Source organism: Pseudophryne corroboree, chromosome 6 (genome assembly GCF_028390025.1).
Source record: "Pseudophryne corroboree isolate aPseCor3 chromosome 6, aPseCor3.hap2, whole genome shotgun sequence".
In the NCBI taxonomy this organism is placed as follows: Eukaryota; Metazoa; Chordata; class Amphibia; order Anura; family Myobatrachidae; genus Pseudophryne; species Pseudophryne corroboree.
Window position 1 is genome coordinate 565,294,525 of NC_086449.1, and position 12,560 is coordinate 565,307,084.

The 12,560-nt window shown below is 48.9% G+C and overlaps 1 protein-coding gene and 1 long non-coding RNA gene across 2 annotated transcripts in view; one reads left to right on the plus strand and one right to left on the minus strand.

Moving 5' to 3' along the window:
- STAB2 (stabilin 2) overlaps window positions 1–12,560 on the minus strand; it is a 285,642-nt gene that overhangs the window by 241,504 nt on the left and 31,578 nt on the right. The window contains exons 6-7 of the mRNA XM_063927783.1: window positions 12,364–12,459; window positions 651–770 (exon numbers count right to left, since the gene is read on the minus strand). Of these exons, the coding sequence (XP_063783853.1) occupies window positions 651–770; window positions 12,364–12,459 (216 nt within the window). The remainder of the gene's footprint in view (window positions 1–650; window positions 771–12,363; window positions 12,460–12,560) is intronic.
- The window catches only part of LOC134932929 (uncharacterized), a 209,744-nt gene that overhangs the window by 29,772 nt on the left and 167,412 nt on the right, over window positions 1–12,560 (plus strand). The window lies entirely within an intron of this gene.

Here is a 12,560-nt window from a genome sequence, read left to right on the forward strand (position 1 = left end):
ACCTCACTGACAGCAGCACATCCCTGCCTCACTGACAGCAGCACATCCCTGCCTCACTGACAGCAGCACATCCCCACCCCACTGACAGCAGCACATCCCTGCCTCACTGACAGTAGCACATCCCTGCCTCACTGACAGCAACACATCCCTGCCTCACTGACAGCAGCACATCACCACCTCACTGACAGCAGCACATCACTGCCTAACTGACAGCAGCACATCACCACCTCACTGACAGCAGCACATCCCTGCCTCACTGACAGCAGCACATCACCACCTCACTGACAGCAGCACATCACCACCTCACTGACAGCAGCACATCACTGCCTAACTGACAGCAGCACATCACCACCTCACTGACAGCAGCACATCCCTGCCTCACTGACAGCAGCACATCCCTGCCTCACTGACAGCAGCACATCGCCACCTCACTGACAGCAGCATATCACTGCCTTAATGACAGCCGTAGATATTTCTGAGAGAAAAAATTCACTTACACTGATATCCAGTTACATCTTTATTCATTAAAATTAATTACAATGAAACAGTCTGAACAATTTTTTCCTCCTTATCATGGATGTGTGGTCGCAAAAAAAATGTAAAGTCATTGTTTAAATGTCAGTGATAGAGAACATTATTATAAGACTTACGTTCACATTTTGTTCCGTTCAATTCATAATTTGGCAAGCATTGACACTCCATGGCACCTGTGCTTGAACTCATACACCGGGAATTTTCTTTACAACTCAGTTCCGCACATTCTGGCAAAGCTAATGATATAAAACATTCATTCACATTCACATACATTAAAGTGATCCCCTCACATATAAATACATGTCAATTGAAAACATTCTTTGGCAGATGTATTAACCTGGAGAAGGCATAAGGAAGTGATGAACCAGTGATAAGTGCAAGGTGATAAACACGCTAGCCAGCAGCTCCTGTCAATTTGCATATTGGAGTTGATTGGCTGGTGCCTTTATCACCTTGCACTCATCACTGGTTTATCACTTCCTTATGCCTTCTCCAGGTTAATACATCTGCGTCTGCTTTGTAAACAAAAACTAAATATGTTTTCTCTGACGTCCTAGTGGATGCTGGGAACTCTGTAAGGACCATGGGGAATAGACAGGCTCCGCAGGAGACTGGGCACTCTAAAAGAAAGATTAGGTACTACTATCTGGTGTGCACTGGCTCCTCCCTCTATGCCCCTCCTCCAGACCTCAGTTAGAATCGGTGCCCGGCCAGAGCTGGGTGCTCCTAGTGGGCTCTCCTGAGCTTGCTAGAAAGAAAGTATTTGTTAGGTTTTTTATTTTCATTGAGATCTGCTGGCAACAGACTCACTGCTACGTGGGACTGAGGGGAGAGAAGCAAACCTACCTGCTTGCAGCTAGCTTGTGCTTCTTAGGCTACTGGACACCATTAGCTCCAGAGGGTTCGAACACAGGGCCTGACCTCGATCGTCCGTTCCCGGAGCCGCGCCGCCGTCCCCCTTGCAGAGCCAGAAGACAGAAGAGAAGCGATGAAATCGGCGGCAGAAGACTCCTGTCTTCATTAAGGTAGCGCACAGCACCGCAGCTGTGCGCCATTGCTCCCACAGCACACCACACCACACACTCCGGTCACTGTAGGGTGCAGGGCGCTGGGGTTGGGGGGGGGGCGCCCTGGGCAGCAATAAAAATACCTTTGGCATAAAAATACACATAATACAGTCTGTGACTGTATATGTGTAAAACCCCCGCCATTTTTACTCAGAAACAGGACTTCTCCCTCGGCACACCAGCGCCATTTTCTCTTCACAGCTGCGCTGGAAGGAAGCTCCCTAGGCTCTCCCCTGCAGTATCCTGGTACACAAAGGGCGAAAAGAGAGGGGGGAACATAAATTTAGGCGCGAAAATTGTATATACAGCAGCTACTGGGTAAACACTGAGTTGTAGTGTAATCCCTGGGTTATATAGCGCTGGGGTGTGTGCTGGCATACTCTCTCTCTGTCTCTCCAAAGGGCCTTGTGGGGGAACTGTCCTCAAATAGAGCATCCCCTGTGTGTGTGGTGTGTCGGTACGCGTGTGTCGACATGTCTGAGGTAAAAGGCTCCTCTAAGGAGGTGATAGAGCGGATATGTGTGTGAGAGGGTGTCTCCGTCGACAACGCCGACACCTGTTTGGATATGTGTAAGTGCTAAGGTGAATTTATTGCACAAATGGTTAGGGAACAGACAGGAAATCTACCCATGTCTGTCCCTATGTCACAGAGACCTTCAGAGTCTCACAATGCTCACTATCCAAAATAACAAACACTGGTATCGACACGGAGTTTAACTCCACTGTCGACTACGATAATGCAAAGTTACAGCCAAGATGGCTAGAAGGTATTCAATATATGATTATTGAAATAAAAGATGATTTGCATATCACTGATGACTCATCTGTCCCTGACACGAGAGTACACATGTTTAAGGGGAAGAATGCTGAGGTAAATTTCCCTCCTCTCATGAGGAAAAAGAGCGGGAATCTCCAGACAAGAGACGGCAGCTTCCCACAAGAGAATTCTCAGGCTGTATCCTTTCCCCACTAGGGCCAGGATGTGTTGAGAATCTTCCCCTAGGGTGTCCTGTTTGCACAGACGGTAGCACTTACTATTCTCAGGGATCCTGCAGATAGCGTGCACATTCTAGTATACTACCCAGACCGGCGATTGTGTCGGCATGGGTTTATAGCGCTGTGGCAGCGTGGACAGGTACCTTATCAGCAGAGATTGAGACCCTAGTAAATATATTAAAGATGCTGTCTTAAGTGATAGATATATAGTTATAAAGCATGCCCAAAGAGACATGAGTATACTGGGTCCTAGAGTCAAAGCTATGTCGATCTCTGCTTGACGTGTCCTGTAGAATATGCATTGGACAGATGATGCCGACTTAAGAGGCATATGGAAGGCTGAGGATTGTGTGGAGAAGGGTTCTCGGGCCTGGTCTCCACAGCTATAGCTGGTAATTCTGCTAGTTTGCCTTATATTCCTGCACAGCCTAAGAAAGCACGACATTATTAAATGCAGCCTTTCGAATAAAGAAACAAGAAAGTCTGAGGTGCGTCCTTTCTTGTCAGAGCCGGGATCAACACAGCTAGTTCCCAGGAACAGAAGTCCTCCCCGGCCCCTACAAAAATCCACCTATGCCGCTGGGGCTCCACAGGCAGAGCTAGGCCCGGTGGGGACACGCCTTCGTAAGTTCAGCCACAAGTGGGTTCACTCCTTGTTAGGTCCCTGGGCAATAGATATTGTGTCTCAGGGATACAAGCTGGACTGTGAGAAGATGCCCCCTCACCGACGGCCCTGCGGGCTTCCCCCCAAGAGAGGTAGCCAGTGTTAACTGCAATTCACAAATTGTATCTTTAACAGGTGGTGGTCAAGGGTCCCCTCCTTCAACAAGAGGGTTTTATTATTCGACCATGTTGTAATCCCGAAACCAGACGGTTTGGTCAGACCCATACTGAATTAAAAATCCCTGAACATATACCTGAGAAGGTTCAAGTTCAAGATGGAATCGCTAAGAGCAGTCAGGGCAAGCCTAAAAAGAGGGAGACTTTATCGTGAATCGGGTCATAAGGGATGCATACCTTCATGTCCCCATTTATCCACCTCATTAGGCGTACCTCAGAATTGTGGTACGGAATTGTCATAACCAAGGTAATGGCGGATATGATTGTGCTCCTGCGGAAGCAAGGTGTCACTATTATCACGTACTTGGATGATCTCCTCATACAAGCGAGATCAAGAGAGCAGTTGCTGAACAGCATATCACTTTCTCTGGAAGTGTAACGGCAACACGGCTGGATTCTATATATTCCAAAGTCGCAGTTGGTTCCTACAGCTCATCTGCCTCTCCTAGGCACGATCCTAGACACAGACCAGAAAAGGGTTTATCTCCCGATAGAGAGAGCTCAGGAGCTCATGACACTGGTCAGGAATCTATTAAAACCAAAACAGGTGTCAGTGCATCACTGCACTCGAGTCCTGGGAAGGATGGTGGCATCATACGAGGCCATCCCCTTAGGCAGATTCCATGCGAGGACCTTCCAATGGGACTTACTGGACAAGTGGTCCGGATCACCTCTTCAGATGCATCGGTTAATCACCCTATCCCTGTTATGCACACCAGTGCCAGCAGGAATGTACTGGTGTCTGAACGGAGAGGGATGCAAAACAAATGAACTCACAGACAGACTGGGGAATATGACATTACATACATAGAAGGTGATAGGGTAACAAAATAAACACAAAGTGAACAGAGAAGCCCAAAGGCTAAGAAACTGGGTGTCTCCCTAGTATTAGGAATGCTCAGATGGAAAGAAGTGAGATGTTGTGATTTAATACGTAGAGAACCCGAAATGCTGTTGCTAAGGGCAACAGCAAAACCCTAAAGGGTTACCAACGGGTGTGGCAGTAAACTCCTTGGTCAGAGATGGAATTATAGACACAAGGAGAGTCTCCACAATCCTAGTCCTCACTTGCAGTGCACTGGTTCAGCTTACTGCCACTAAACTGACACCTGAACACCTTGCACAGTGAGAAAGGATTTTGGCAGGCAAGTCTGAGAATACAGCCGCAAACTTGCTAGGTTCACAGAGTAGCAAAAGAACCCCAGCAGGTTAAACGACTGACTCCAGTCTTACTGCTAGGTCTGGATTGGCAGAGTGTAATACCATATCCCAAGGCCTATTTGCAGTAAGCAACAAACAAATACAAAGTTTACACAGTACTAGCTAGCTTTCAGGAACTGACTAACCAACAAAGATTCAGCAGCATCTGCCTAACCTGAGAAGAAGGTTTATATAGCAGGTGCTGTCCACGCCCCACTCAGACCTCACAGACTGTGAGCACAAAAAGCAGCACCGGATCCCCTGCCGTGCACAGAGCCTGTAACCACTGCACAGCAAAAGACCCGAACCGGAGTATCAGCTACGCTCAGGTTACTCCGCTAGCACTTGTCTCCCGGTTGCCATGACGACGTGGCAGCACAGAGCAGGAGACCCTAACAGTACCCCCCCTCTGACGAGGGGTCAAAGAACCCCTACCACCGGGTTTATCGGGGAACTGCAAGAAGAAAGAGCGTAACAGTCTGGGGGCATGAAGATCACAACTGCGCACCCACGACCGCTCCTCCGGGCCATACCCCTTCCAGTGCACCAAAAATGACAGCCGACCCCGAACCATCTTGGAGTCAAGAATCCTTTCAACAACAAACTCCCTCTGGCCACGTATCAGAAGAGGGGAAGGTCTTCCACTGGAAGAAGGATTACTAATCGCCCGTTTTAAAAGGGAACAATGAAATGTTTGATTGATACCCAAAGAACGGGGTAGATCTAACTGAAATGCCACCGGATTGATAACCCTAGTGATCTTATAAGGACCGATGAACCGGGGGCCTAACTTATGAGATGGCTGTCTCAACTTACACACAAAGGAAGGGAGAGATCCCTGTAGCAGAGTGAGCCACGTTGTTATAGGCAAACTCCGCCATGGACAGATGAGCAACCCAGTCAGTCTGACACTTGGAGACATAACACCTGAGGAACTGCTCCAAGGACTGGTTCACCCTTTCAGTCTGCCCATTAGACTGCGGATGGTAGCCTGACGACAAGCTGACAGAAATCGGGAGATCGGAACAAAATGCCCTCCAGAATTTGGCCACAAACTGGGATCCGCGGTCAGAGACCACATCAAGTGGCAACCCGTGGAGGCGCACAACATGCAGCATAAATAATTCAGACAGGCGTCTGGCCGATGGCAGCCCAACCAATGGAACGAAGTGCGCCATCTTCGAAAACCTGTCAACGACAACCCAGATGGCTGTCATCCCCGAGGATTTGGGCAAGTCCACCACAAAATCCATTGAAATGTGGGTCCATGGCTTAGATGGAATAGAGAGTGGATGTAATGGGCCAACAGGAACCCCTCTAGGAGTCTTATTTCGGGCACAGATGTCACATGCCCGAACCCACTGATCCACATCCCTAGCCACCGAGGGCCACCACACCGCCCTAGATAGCAACTCCCGAGTTCTGGCAATACCCGGGTGACCTGCCGACTTCTTGGCATGGAATTCCAGGAACACTCGCTGTCTTAACCTAGGAGGCACAAACAAAAGACCTACCGGAAGGTCTGGAGGAGCCTGCTCCTGTGCTCTAAGGACTAATGACAAGAGGTCCTGGGTAATGCCCACTTTAATACATGATGGGGACACAATGGGCAATGGCTCCTCGGTGGTCTCCTGGATTGGAGCAAAACTCCGCGAGAGCGCATCAGCCTTGATGTTTTTTGACCCAGGGCGATATGTTATCAAAAAATTAAAGCGAGCAAAAAACAAAGCCCATCGTGCTTGCCTGGCATTGAGGCACTTCGCTGACTCTAAATATGCCAAATTCTTATGGTCGGTGAGAATTGAGACCACAAACTTAGCCCCCTCAAGCCAGTGTCTCCACTCCTCGAGTACATCCTTAATAGCCAACAATTCCCGGTTACCCACGTCATAATTCATCTTGGCAGGCGAAAATTTACGGGAAAAGTAAGCACAGGGATGAAGGCGATTATCAGACACCCCCATCTGAGAGAGCACTGCCCCAATACCCATCTCAGAGGCATCCACCTCCACCACAAAAGGACGCTCTGGATCTGGGTGTCGCAGCACCTTGGCCGAGACAAATGCCCTTTTGAGACGGGCAAAAGCCGCTTTGGCCTCACAAGACCAGTGAGCAACATCCGCCCCTTTCTTAGTGAGTGCCACCAAGGGCACCACTATAGACGAAAATCCAGCGATAAATCGTCTATAAAAATTCGCAAAGCCCAGAAAACGCTGAAGCGCCTTCAAACTAGTGGGCTGCACCCAATCCAGGACTGTCTGTACCTTGGAACCCTCCATTTGGAAACCTTCTGGAGAGATAATATATCCTAGAAATGCGATTTGCTGAACTTCAAATTCGCACTTCTCCAGCTTCGCCCCAAGCCGGTGGTCTCTGAGTTTCTGGAGGACTAAGCGTACATGCTTCCGATGTTCCTCCAGGGAATGGGAGAAGATTAGGATGTCATCTAAGTATACAACTAAGAATCTATCCAAATATTCCCTGAGCACATCGTTCATGAAGTCCTGGAAGACTGCCGGGGCATTACAGAGCCCAAAAGGCATCACCAAATATTCATAATGCCCTGAGTGGGTATTAAAGGCAGTCTTCCATTCACCCCCCTCTCTTATTCGGATTAGATTGTACGCACCGCGTAGGTCAATCTTAGAAAAAATGGTGGCAGTACGAAGCTGGTCAAACAAGACCGAAATGAGAGGCAGTGGGTATGAGTTTTTAATCGTGATACGGTTCAATTCCCTGAAGTCGATGCAGGGTCGCAACGAACCGTCCTTTTTACCCACGAAGAAGAACCCCGACCCAACTGGAGACTGTGAAGGTCTGATAAATCCCTTAGCCAAGTTCTCCTGAATGTACTCTGCCATAGCCTGAGTCTCAGGACGTGACAGGGAGCACAACCTGCTCTTGGGAAGCTTAGCATTCGGCAACAAATCAATGGCACAGTCATAGGGGCGATGGGGAGGTAGTACCTCTGCAACTCTTTTGGAGAACACGTCCGCAAAATCTGCATAACATCCTGGCAATCCTGGCAAACTTAGCTGCGAAAGCCTGTCTGGAAGGCTCAAGCAACTCCTGAAACAATCAGTACCCCAACTAAGAATCTCCCCAGAGACCCAGTCAAATTGAGGATTGTGGGCCCTTAACCAGGGTAACCCCAACACCAATGGGGCAAAAGTACAGACAGTCACATAAAAGGACAATTTTTCAGAGTGTGTGGCTCCAATAAACAAAGAAATCTGGCTAGTGCAAGAGGTAATTTTACCCTGGGATAATGGTTCCCCGTTTAACCAACAAATCTCAATTTCCGATGCCAAGGGTACTAAGGGAACAGTGTGTTTCAGGGCGAATTGGCGGTCCATAAAAACCCCGTCGGCCCAACTGTCCACAAAGGCCTCAGTCTTGACAGTTTGACCGAGGATCTTCAAGGTCACCGGAATGATAAAAGTCTTCTTGGGAAATTCTGACTTCTGGCCTGACAGGATATTTCCCATCACCCTCAGGCCCTGAAGTTTTCCGGCTTTTCTGGGCATGATACTACCACATGACCTTTATTCCCACAGTACAAACATAACCCCTGCTGTCTCCTCCGCGTCTTCTCACGCGAGGAGAGGCGGGTAGCCCCAATCTGCATAGGCTCCTCGGAAAGTTCCTCAGAGTCTGAGGTTCCCTTGGGAAAGAAGGAAACCTCGGTCTCCCTTTCAAGCCTGCGCTCTCTCAGCCGTCTATCCACCCGAATGGATAACTGCATGAGCTGATCCAAGCTATCAGGCAAGGGATATTGTACCAGTTGGTCTTTTAACTGGTTAGAAAGACCTCTTCGGTACTGGTGTCTCAGGGCTGGGTCATTCCACTGGGTATCATGGGCCAACCTCCGAAACTCCGTACAATAAACCTCAACTGGCCTTCGCCCTTGCTTAAGGATTGAAATCTGAGCCTCGGCTGAGGCCGTCTTGTCAGGGTCATCATACAACATGCCCAGTGCCGTAAAAAAAGCATCAACACTTTTAAGCAACGGACAGTCAGGCTGCAACCCATATGCCCAGACCTGTGGGTCTCCTTGTAGCAAGAAAATCACTATGCCCACCCGCTGAATCTCCAACCCAGAAGACTGAGGCCTAAGTTGGAAATATAGCTTGCAGCTCTCCTTGAAACAAAAGAACTGCGAGCGATCTCCAGAAAAACGATCCGGGAGATTTACTTTCGGCTCCTTAACCACTGAAGGCACTGCTGCTGCGGGAGCTCCGCCAGCGGCCTGCGAGGTGTGCATTTTAATGGACAAATCATTAAATTGTCGAGTCAGGACCTGCACCTGATCGACCACCTGTTGCAAAGTATTTTGAGGGGTATGCTCCATATTCCCACAAAATTTCAACAGGAGTATTGGGCTGCTGAATATGTTATGCACACCAGTGCCAGCAGGAATGTACTGGTGTCTGAACGGAGAGGGATGCAAAACAAATGAACTCACAGACAGACTGGGGAATATGACATTACATACATAGAAGGTGATAGGGTAATAAAATAAACACAAAGTGAGCAGAGAAGCCCAAAGGCTAAGAAACTGGGTGTCTCCCTAGTATTAGGAATGCTCAGATGGAAAGAAGCGAGATGTTGTGATTTAATACGTAGAGAACCCGAAATGCTGTTGCTAAGGGCAACAGCAAAACCCTAAAGGGTTACCAACGGGTGTGGCAGTAAACTCCTTGGTCAGAGATGGAATTATAGATACAAGGAGAGTCTCCACAATCCTAGTCCTCACTTGCAGTGCACTGGTTCAGCTTACTGCCACTAAACTGACACCTGAACACCTTGCACAGTGAGAAAGGATTTTGGCAGGCAAGTCTGAGAATACAGCCGCAAACTTGCTAGGTTCACAGAGTAGCAAAAGAACCCCAGCAGGTTAAACGACTGACTCCAGTCTTACTGCTAGGTCTGGATTGGCAGAGTGTAATACCAAATCCCAAGGCCTATTTGCAGTAAGCAACAAACAAATACAAAGTTTACACAGTACTAGCTAGCTTTCAGGAACTGACTAACCAACAAAGATTCAGCAGCATCTGCCTAACCTGAAAAGAGGGTTTATATAGCAGGTGCTGTCCACGCCCCACTCAGACCTCACAGACTGTGAGCACAAAAAGCAGCACCGGATCCCCTGCCGTGCACAGAGCCTGTAACCACTACACAGCAAAAGACCCGAACCGGAGTATCAGCTACGCTCAGGTTACTCCGCTAGCACTTGTCTCCCGGTTGCCATGACGACGTGGCAGCACAGAGCAGGAGACCCTAACAATCCCCCAGGGCCAGGGTGTCTCTCCTGTGGTGGCTGCAGAGTGCTCACCTTCTCGAGGGCCGCAGATTCGGCATTCAGGACTGGATCCTGGTGACCTCGGATGCAAGCCTCCGAGGGTGGGGGGCAGTTACACAGGGAAGAAATTTCCAAGGTCTGTGGTCAAGTCAACAGACTTGCCTCCACATCAATATCCTGGAACTAAGGGCCATATACAACGCCCTAAGTCAAGCGGAGATCCTGCTTCGTGACCAACCGGTTCTGATCCAGTCAGACCGCAGGGGTTCATGTAAACCGCCAAGGCGGCACAAGGAGCAGGGTGGCGAGGGTAGAAGCCACCAGAATTCTTCGCTGGGCGGAGAATCAAGTAAGCGCACTGTCAGCAGTGTTCATTCCGGGAGTGGACAACTGGGAAGCAGACTTCCTCAGCAGGCACGACCTCCACCCGGGAAAGTGGGGACTTCATCAGGAAGTCTTCACGCAGTTTGCAAATTGATGGGAACTGCCTCAGGTGGACTGGATGGCGTCCCACCTCAATAAAAAGCTAAAAAAGGTTTTACGCGGGGTCAAGGGACCCTCAGGTGAAAGCTGTGGTCGCACTAGTAACACCGTGGGTGTTCCAGTCGGTCTATGTATACCCTCCTCTTCCTTTCATACCCAAGGGCTGAGAATTGTAATAAAAGGAGGAGTGAGAACAATATTCTTTGCTCCGAATTGGCCAAGAAGGACTCGGTACCCGGAGCTGCAAGAAATGCTCTCAGAGGACTCAGGGCTTCTGCCTCTCAGACAGGACATGTTGCAACAGGGGCCCTGTCTGTTCCAAGACTTACCGCGGCTGCATTTGACAACATGGCGGTTGAACGCCGGATCATAGCGGAAAAGGGCATTCCGGATGCAGTTATTCCTACGCTGATAAAGGCTAGGAAAGACGTGACAACAAGACTTTTTCACTGTATATAGCGAAAATAGGTTGCTTGGTGTGAGGCCGGGAAGGCCCTACAGAGGAATTCCAGCGAGGTCGATTCCTGCACTTCCTACAGTCAGGAGTGACTATGGGCCTAAAATTAGGATCCATAAAGGTCAAGATTTCGGCCCTATCCATTTTCTCTCAAAAAGAACTGGCTTCACTGCCTGAAGTTCAGACGTTGTTCCGGGGGTGCTGCATATTCAGCCTCCTTTTGGGCCACCGGTGGCACCTTGGGATCTTAACGTTGTGTTGGATTTCCTGAAATCCCACTGGTTTGAGCCACTTAAGACTGTGGAGCTAAAATATCTCACGTGGAAAGTGGTCATGCTATTGGCCTTAGCTTCGGCTAGGCATGTGTCAGAATTGGCGGTTTTGTCATGTAAAAGCCCTTATCTGATCTTCCATATGGACAGGGCGGAATTGAGGACTCGTCCCCAATTTCTCCCTAGGGTGGTATCATCGTTTCATTTGAACCAGCCTATTGTGGTGCCTGCGGCTACTAGGGACTTGGAGGATTCCAAGTTGCTGGACGTAGTCCGGGCTTTGAAAATGTATGTTTCCGGAACGGCGGGAGTCAGAAAGTCTGACTCGCTGTTTATTCTGTATGCAGCCAACAAGGTTGGCGCTCCTGCTTCGAAGCAGACTATTGCTCGCTGGATCTATAGCACGATTCAGCTGGTTCACTCTGCGGCTGGATTGCCGCATCCAAAATGGTGAAAGCCCATTCCACAAGGAAGGTGGGCTCTTCTTGGGCGGCTGCCCGAGGGGTCTCGGCTTTACAGCTTTGCCGAGCTGCTACTTGGTCGGGGTCAAACAAGTTTGCTAAGTTCTACAAGTTTGATACCCTGGCTGAGGAGGACCTTGAGTTTGCTCATGCGGTGCTGCAGAGTCATCCGTACTCTCCCGCCCGTTTGGGAGCTTTGGTATAATCCCCATGGTCCTTACGGAGTTCCCAGCATCCACTAGGACGTCAGAGAAAATAAGAATTTACTCACCGGTAATTCTATTTCTCGTAGTCCGTAGTGGATGCTGGGCGCCCGTCCCAAGTGTGGACTCTCTGCAATACATGTATATAGTTATTGCTTAACTAAAGGGTTATTGTTATGAGCCATCCGTTAAATGAGGCTCAGTTGTTGTTCATACTGTTAACTGGGTATGGTTATCACAAGTTGTACAGTGTGATTGGTGTGGCTGGTATGAGTCTTACCCTGGATTCCAAATCCTTTCCTTGTAATGTCAGCTCTTCCGGGCACAGTTTCCCTAATTGAGGTCTGGAGGAGGGGCATAGAGGGAGGAGCCAGTGCACACCAGATAGTACCTAATCTTTCTTTTAGAGTGCCCAGTCTCCTGCGGAGCCCGTCTATTCCCCATGGTCCTTACGGAGTTCCCAGCATCCACTACGGACTACGAGAAATAGAATTACCGGTGAGTAAATTCTTATTATTAGTCTATCTTTTAAGAGAAATCCTACTTACGTTGATCACACTTAGGTCCACCATACCCAGAGAGACACAAGCATATACCATCTCCATTGATCCCACTGTTGCAAACACCATGTACACAATCACAAACTGTGAGGGAAAATAAATGATACAGGACATTAGCCGCCAATGAAATGCCACAAAAGAATGGATACATACAAAAAGAGATGACGTCATACAACATAGCAGAG